Source organism: Mastomys coucha, unplaced genomic scaffold (genome assembly GCF_008632895.1).
Source record: "Mastomys coucha isolate ucsf_1 unplaced genomic scaffold, UCSF_Mcou_1 pScaffold5, whole genome shotgun sequence".
Taxonomy (NCBI): Eukaryota; Metazoa; Chordata; class Mammalia; order Rodentia; family Muridae; genus Mastomys; species Mastomys coucha.
The window spans coordinates 98,128,037-98,136,273 of NW_022196911.1; the positions used below are offsets into that span (position 1 = coordinate 98,128,037).

General features: G+C 46.2%; 1 protein-coding gene across 4 annotated transcripts in view; it reads left to right on the plus strand.

The window, feature by feature from the left end:
* The first annotated feature begins 6,900 nt into the window (after positions 1-6,900).
* Cd300lg (CD300 molecule like family member g) overlaps positions 6,901-8,237 on the plus strand; it is a 14,682-nt gene continuing 13,345 nt past the window's right edge. For all 4 annotated transcript variants that reach the window (XM_031353814.1, XM_031353816.1, XM_031353815.1 and 1 more), the window contains exon 1: positions 6,901-6,998. In XM_031353814.1, coding sequence (XP_031209674.1) covers positions 6,956-6,998 — 43 coding nt within the window. In that variant the 5' untranslated portion in view covers positions 6,901-6,955. The remainder of the gene's footprint in view (positions 6,999-8,237) is intronic.

Sequence of the window (8,237 nt, forward strand, 5' to 3'; positions counted from 1 at the left end):
GCCAGGGCTGGTGGCAGTGGTTCTTACCACAGCTATTTGGGAGGCTGAGGCAGAAGGCTCGAGAGTTCAAGGCCTATTTGGATACAGAGTGGGTTCAAAGCCAGCCTGGTTGGCTTACGAGGCAGAGTCCAAAAGAAAGATAAAATGAGGGTCAAAGGTATAACTCGGTGATAGAAACACTTACCTCATATGTTCAGGACCTAAGCTGGACCCCTGGCCACACACACACACAAAGGTATAGCGGGCAATGCCTGACTTCCAAGTGCCCGAGAGATGCTGAGGGTCCGGTCTATGAAATGCTGGGGCCTACAGCTGGGTCTGTCAATGTCACTCTGTCCACATGCATACAATGTACTGCTTAGCATGTAACAAATTCAAATTTTGCTTTTCTAAAGATTTCTGGACTTTAAATTTTTTTTAAAGGGGCTAGAGAGATGGCTCAGCTTGCTGCTCTTGCAAAGAACCCAGGTTCAGTTCCCAGCTTGCTGCTCTTGCAAAGAACCCAGGTTCAGTTCCCAGCACACACATGGCAAGCTCACAACCTTCTATAGCTCCAGTTCTCAGGGATCCAGCACCCTCTCTGGCCTCCGTGGACATCAGGCATGTATGTGGTACGGAAACGCTCTTGGTTTTTGGTTTTTTTTCCTTTTTTTTTTTGGTTTTTCAAGACAGGGTTTCTCTGTGTAGCCCTGGCTGTCCTGGAACTCACTCTGTAGACCAGGCTGGCCTCGAACTCAGAAATTCACCTGCCTCTGCCTCCCAAGTGCTGGGATTAAAGGTGTGCGCCACCACTGCCCGGCCAGGGAAACACTCTTACAGACAAAATAAAAGTAAACAAATCTCTTTAAAATTTTTAATTATTGGTACATCTCTCTCTCTCTCTCTCTCTCTCTCTCTCTCTCTCTCTCTCTCTGTGTGTGTGTGTGTGTGTGTGTGTGTGTGTGTGTGTGTGATCAAACTTAGGTCTTGCACATGTTAGGTAAATTCTCTGTCACTGTTATAGTTTGTATATGCTTTACCCAGAGAGTAGCACTATTAGAAGGTGTGTCCCTGTTGAAGTAGGTGTGGCCTTGTTGGAGTAGGTGTGACACTGTGGGTGTGGGCTTTAATACCCCAATCCTAGCTGCCTGGAAGTGAGTATTCTGCTTGCAGCCTTCAGATGAAGATGTAGAACTCGCCATCTCCTCCTGTACCAGGTCTGCCTGGATGCTGCCATGTTCCTGCCTTGATGATACTGGACTGAACCTTTGAATCTGTAAGCCAGCCCCAATTAAATGTTGTCCTTTATGACTTGACTTGGTCATGGTGTCTGTTCACAGCAGTAAAACTCTAAGACAGTCACTGAATTATATCTCTAATGGTCATGCCACAGTTTGCGTGTCAGAGGACAGCTCTGTAGGATCAGTTCTCTCCCCACCTCTCCCCACCTCTATGTGGCTTCTGAGGATCAGACTCAAATCCTCGGGCTTGCATGGCCAGTGCCTTCACCTTTGGAGCCATCTTGACAGTGTCTGGCTTCCTGGACTTCCTCTCCCCCCAAATATTCTCCACCTGAGCTTGTTTGGATCACAGATGCAGAATCCACCTGTATGAGTGACAGCTTCTCTCTCAGCCAGTCCGTGAGCGAGGTAGGCTTTCTGCTCTGCCATGGCCGCTCTCCCCGCTGCTACCAAGGCAATTCTATTCCTCAGCCTGTTAGAAGAGTCAGCCCAGAAACTTTAAAAGGTTCTCAGATTTGTTTGTAGTGCCAGTTAAAACACGGTTCGCACCTGCCAAGGATGGGGAAGCTGGTTCAGAGGACCGAGTGAGAGGCATATCACACCTGTGTGGGCTCGGCTGCGCTACAACATCCCAAGAGCTGAGCACTCAGGGTGTCTGCTGCAAGCTTGGTAGCTGTCTGGGACAGACTCCACCCCTCCCCCCCAACCCTGATGCGCCCTTCCACAGGACAAAGCCCTCTGGGTTGGTACTTTTGGCCTCTCCCCAAGCCTTGGGTGATTTGACTGATGAATGGAGGTCGGGGAGGGGGACAGACTAGGCATATGTCACTGAGCCTCCTTGTTCATTTTCCTGGGAGCCTGCACACTGCAGTACATATTCAGCTTTACTGTGCCACAGCACTTGGTGTGTGCTCTGGGCGATTCACCAGGGCTTAGAGAGAGGAATGGAGCCACACTTAGAAGCATAGGCTCTCCCCTCTGAGGATCTGGGTGTGATTTACAGCACTCACTACTATCTGTAACTTCAGTGCCAGGGGAACCCAATGCCTTCTCCAGGACTGCTCAGGCCCTACACCAACATGGTGCACAGACACTCAGATAAAACACCCATATACAGGCAACTAAAGGATAAAAAGTGAGGACTGCTGAGGTGGTTCAGTGGTAAGAGCACTGGCTGCTCATCCAGAGGTCCTGAGTTCAAGTCCCTCCACCACATGGTGGCTCACAACCATCTGGAATGGGGATCTGACGCCTTCTTCTGGTGTGAAGGCATATATGCAGACAGAGCACTCACACACAAATAAATAAGTCTTTTTGTTTTTTGTGTTTTGGCTATTCAAGATTGGGCTTCTCTGTATAACACTGACTGTCCTGGAACTCACTCTGTATACCAGGCTGGCCTCGAAATCACAGAGATCCATCTGCTTCTGCCTCCCAAGTGCTGGGATTAAGGGTGTGCAGCCTTTGGCATAACTTGAAGTGGAAACTTAGCGGTTCTTTAGAAAGTCAGTTGGATGGTGTTTTGCTAGGGCAGACTCATGAAGGAACATTTAGCTGAAGCAGACACAGGTGAAAGGATGTTCTGCTGGGGGCTGGAGAGATAGCTCAGTGGATAAGAGCACCGACTGCCCTTCCGAAGGTCATGAGTTCAAATCCCAGCAACCACATGATGACTTACAACCATCCATAATGAGATCTGACGCCCTCTTCTGGTGTGTCTGAAGACAGCTACAGTGTACTTAATTATAATAATAAATAAATCTTTGGGCCAGAGCAAGCAAGGACCGAGTGAGCAGGGCCGACGGAGCGAGCAAAGGTCCTAAAAAAAAAAAAAAAAAAAAAAAAAAAAAAAAAAGTCAATTCCCAACAACCAGATGAAGGTTCACAACTATCTGTACAGCTACATTGTGTACTCATATACATACAATAAACAAATAAATTTTAAAAAAAAGGATGTTCTCCTAAAGCAAGCACATGAAAAGACACGCGATGAAGGATTCTTTACTAACAATGTGCATGTATTGGCCCACCTTACATTGCATAGTTGAGCTACATTTGTGAAGGCTCCATAGAGAGAAACACACCAAAAGACTTCTGGAGGTGTGCTGCCATTTCTTGCCACTTCCTCGGACTTGGGCTGATTGGCAGAGTGACGTCAGCTGAGACAGATACGTGTTCCTCCCTGGTCCCTCCTGCTGACTTTGCCGAGGCTGAGGCCTGGCTGTCTCTGCTAGGTCACGCCACCACTGCTGATTCATGTTTGCTAAACCGACTCTACTGGACTGGACTGCTGGTGTATCCATGAACTGTTTGCAAGTGGGATCGAGCTGCCGCTGCTGACCTGTGAACTGAACTGCCGATTTCCAGACAACGCAGACAGGAGTTGCTCCAAAGAACCTTTCTAAACAGGTTCACGGCCCCCCTATCTTTTCTTTCCCACTACCTCTGGTGGGTGGTGGGCTACAAGGGAGGTTAAAGTGTTTAAGAACCATCATTAAAAATAAATGTTTGAAAAAAAAATAAAGTTACAATAACTGACTTTCCCCAAGAAACCAGAAGTTTCCACTTTAGTTCACACTTGCTAACTATGGCACAGACGTGTCCTCTGCACACACACGCACACACACACTCACACACACTCACACATACAGTAAAGAAACAAACAAAGGGGTTGTTGCTATCTGTGCTGGAGAGATACCTGAGTGATTAAAAGCACTTTCTGTTCTTGCAAAGGAACCAAGTTCATTTCCCATCACCCACATCAGGCCAGTAACACAATAGCCTGTAACTCCAGTAACCAGGGGATGTGATGCTCTCTGGCCTCCGAAACTCACACAGACACACAAACACACTCATGCACACAATATTGAAAATTAAATAAATTTGTATTTTATGTATAGGAGTGTTGTTCTGTCATGTATGTATGTATGTATCCATGCATGTATGTACACTACACTTGTGCATGGCACTCATGGAGGCAGAAGCGAGATTCAGATGCCCTGACACTGGAGTTAACAGATGGTTGTGAGGCACCACTTGGATGCTGGGAATGAACTGCTTAATGCTCTTAATCCATGAGCCATATCTCTAACCTCTAGAAGATCTGTTTTTGAACAGGCTCCTCCAGGTCAGCTCCTGGCTAGGTATGAGGCAGGGAGAGAAGAGGTAATGGATGTTCAAATATGCAGGAAGAGAGTATGGGGAACAAGCTTCAAACCCAATGCCTCATTTGTATAAGGAAGCATTTGGTAATAACTTCTGTACTCCTCTGAAATGACAATCATAAATAATATGCCTGTTCCTGTGCTTAATTTTTTTAAATATTATAATATCCCAGCTATGCTACAGGGGAGAAACAAAAAGAAAACAATTTATTACTAAAAAGCACATATTTCAAAATGTCAAGAACCAGGCCCTACAGCCCTAAAAATATAATGAAGTGTCTAGCGCTTGCCCTGCTTATGATGAATAAGCTAGACACTAAGAACAAGAAACATTTAGAAATAAAGACATGCAGAAATATAGTATGCAAAGCTAGAGTAGATAATGTGTGTGTGCATGTGTGTGTGTGTGTGTGTCCGTCCCCATGTGTATTTCATGTGTGTTTCAAACTGCAAAAGCTACTTTTCTTGGGTGATCTGTACACCGGCAAGGGACTCGTGTTCCCGGCTGAGGTCGGTAGGGTTTCACGATGAGATATTCCAGGCCAGTAAACAGCAGCAATGCCTGCCAATCACTGTGTAACCAAGACTTCTGCCCTGTTGCTGAAGAGATGGTTCTGTTCGTAAAGGCACTCGAAGCCCAACCATACGACTGTGGTAGATGCCAGGAGACCACATGGTGGAAAGAGAGAACTGAATCCTGCAAGTTGTCCTCCGCCTTCCATACCATACATGAAGATAAAGAAATGTAATCCTTTTGCCCTCTGTTACCAGAGCCACTAGAACAAACTCCCCTCCCACAGCAACCGTGCTTTAACAACTCCTACCCCACCCCCCAGGGGTCGGAAGGAAACATACCAAAATATTAAGAGTGATTTTCTAAGGCAGAAAGTGAATTACTAGTAACACTCCAATCCTTGCTTCTCTTCCTTTCTTACATATCTGTATAATATAAATATTTGCTTAGACCTGATACTGACTTTGAAAGCCTGAAAGACAGCTATTTTGGAAAATGGCTCAGAACTCCCTCTAGCGTGCGTGTTTGTTCTGTTTCCTTGAAGGAATAAGCAAGTGTGTGAAGGGGAAACAAGCCACTGATTAACTTTTGCCGGTGCCCAACAAGACAAAGCCCATGGTTCAGGGGACCCGGCTTTCAAAGCAGCTGGCCCAAGGCTCCTGCTGAGTTCAGCTCAGCCCTGCCTGAGCCGCCGCCCTGTGGCCAGTGGCGGTACTGCATCCCAGACAATGGGACGCTGATTCAAAGGGTTGTATCATTGCTCTTTAAATTTTTTACCCTGTCCACTTCAGTAGTGTGAAGAAGCTTACAGATCTCTCTCTCTCTCAAAATAATGGCTCATATACATATGAAACGAGTTCACGTGTGTTTAAAAATAAAGAAAGGCCGACAAGATGGCTCAGAGGGTAAAACGTTCTTGCCATACAAGCCTGATGACCTCAGTTAGATTCCTGGAATCTATGAAAAGATTGAAAGGGGGCTCGACAAAGCTGTCTTCTGAAAATATAATTTAAAAAAGTTTTTTAATAAACTAAAAATAGAGTCCTGGAGAGGTGGCTCAGCGGTTAAGAACACAGGTTGTTTTTCCAGGATCCTGGTTCTATTCCCAGCACTCACACGGCGGCTCATACGGCAGCTCATAGCCATCTGTAACTTCCGCCTCAGGAGATCCAGCGCCCTCTTCTGGCCTCTGTGAGAACTGTGCACACATGGTACACAGACCTACAGGCAAAACATCCATGGATAAATAAAATGAAAGTAAGCTTAAATTAAAATGCTAAAAAATAGGGATATAGTTCAAAACATATTATCAGTGATTTACTAGTCAACAAATATGCTTCCATAGTTAGTACTTTAATACTCAGGTCCAGGGACAGGTCAAAAAACTAATAACTTCCCAAAAACGAGCAATGACTGAGTGTTCCAGGGTTTGTGATCCTTATAGTAGCAGAATCATGGAATAGTATAGTATGCATACCTCTGGGAATTCTTTTTTTTTAAAGATTTATTTTATTTATTTTATGTGTATGAGTACACTGTAGCTGTACAGATGGCTGTGAGCCATCATATGTGTGGCTGCTCTCTGTCCCCGCTCACTCCAGCATAATTCACTGTAGCTGTCTTCAGACTCACCCAGAAGAGGGCGTCCGATCTCATTACGGGTGGTTGTGAGCTGCCATGTGGTTGCTGGGATCCGAACTCAGGACCTTCGGAAGAGCAGTCAGTGCTCTTGCCCATTGAGCCATCTTGCCAGCCCGGGAATTCTTAATAAAAGGAAAAACAATGTATCAGAGATTCCCAAAGGCTATGATGCAAGTTTTTCCCATCAGAGTCTGAGACTCCTGAATTACACCGGGGCTGAGAGTTTGTGTGGCTCTGCAGGCTGTGGTAACTGGCACCGGGTAGTAGGGGGAACAGAGTAAAGAAAAACAACAGAAAGACCTCCAAGGCGGAGCTGAACACGAGGACCCGCCCCACCCCTCCCTTCCTGGTTCCAGCCTGCCAGAAAGCTCTGAAGGGCTCCCAGTCGCAGGCTTCTGCAGTGTCCAGCACCCACCATGAGGCCTCTGGTCCTGCTGTGGGGCTGCCTGGTGTTCCCAGGTGAGAGGGGACAGAGGTGGCAGGGATGGAGGGGTGTATAGATACAGGCCTGAGCTCACTCTTGTGATCTGTAGTTACTCCACACCATGAGGAGATAGATGGGGGTGGTGGAATACATCCCGATTTCACAGCCCATCTTCAGCCCCGCAGCCCTGAGCCCGGCACTTGCTGCTTTTGCACTTGGACCCAGGGTCTTTCCCCCTTGGGCTCCCTGGCTCTGCAGGTGTAAATGGAGCAGAACCTCTCTGAGCAGAGGGCAGGGACACACAGCCACTTACCCTGTTAGCTCAGCTAACTTCGTTGGATTCCTACTAAGTTTGCTTTTTCTTTCTTTGTTTTAATTTTTTTCTTGCTTTACTTTTTAATTTTATTATTGTTAGTGTGTGTGTGTGTGTGTGTGTGTGTGAGAGAGAAAGAGAGAATGTGTGGTATATGTATGTATATAATATATATGTATACATATATACATACACACATGTACACACACACACACACACACACACATATATATACACATACATATTTATAAAATGCTCATCCACTCTAAGAGGGCAAAGGACTGGACAGTAGCCAGACTGTCACCCACAGGGAGCAAAGCGTTCTTTACTTTTGTAATTCTTTTCCTTTACTGTCTCTTTAACAATGCTTAGAGGAGAGGGTGGAACCTTGGCCCTGGAGCATGCTAAATGAGTGCTTTGCCACTAAGCTGGATCCCCAGCCCTTCCATTTTAGACTTCAGACAGACTGGCCTTGAACTCGCTCTGATCCCAAGTAGCTGCGATCTCAAGAGTGTCCCACTGGTCTAAGCTTGTCAGAACGCATCTCATAACTGACATCAGTTGCTCAGCAAGCCACGTTTGCTTGGTTTTCCCTTAATAATATATATAAAATTAACTCAAACGGTTTTTAAGTTTTTTGTTACCTGTGTTCGTCACGTGCATGTGCACATATGAGCACACACTAGTGCATGAATGCTGTAGTACACATGAGGAGGGTCAGTGTACAACTTTTGGAAGACTCTTCTCCCCTTCCTGAGGATTAAACTCAGGCTGTCAGGCTTAGCAGCAAGTACCTCTACCCCTCCAGCCATCTGGCCAGCCTGGCTTGTGTCTCTCAAATGACATGTTTTTTCTAAGGTTCCCCAGAAGAAGGGAGAACCCTGGGGTTTTATGAGGTACCCAAGATGTTCTAACAGGAAAGCCTCTCTCCCTCCCTCCCTTCCTCCCTCCCTCCTCCCCT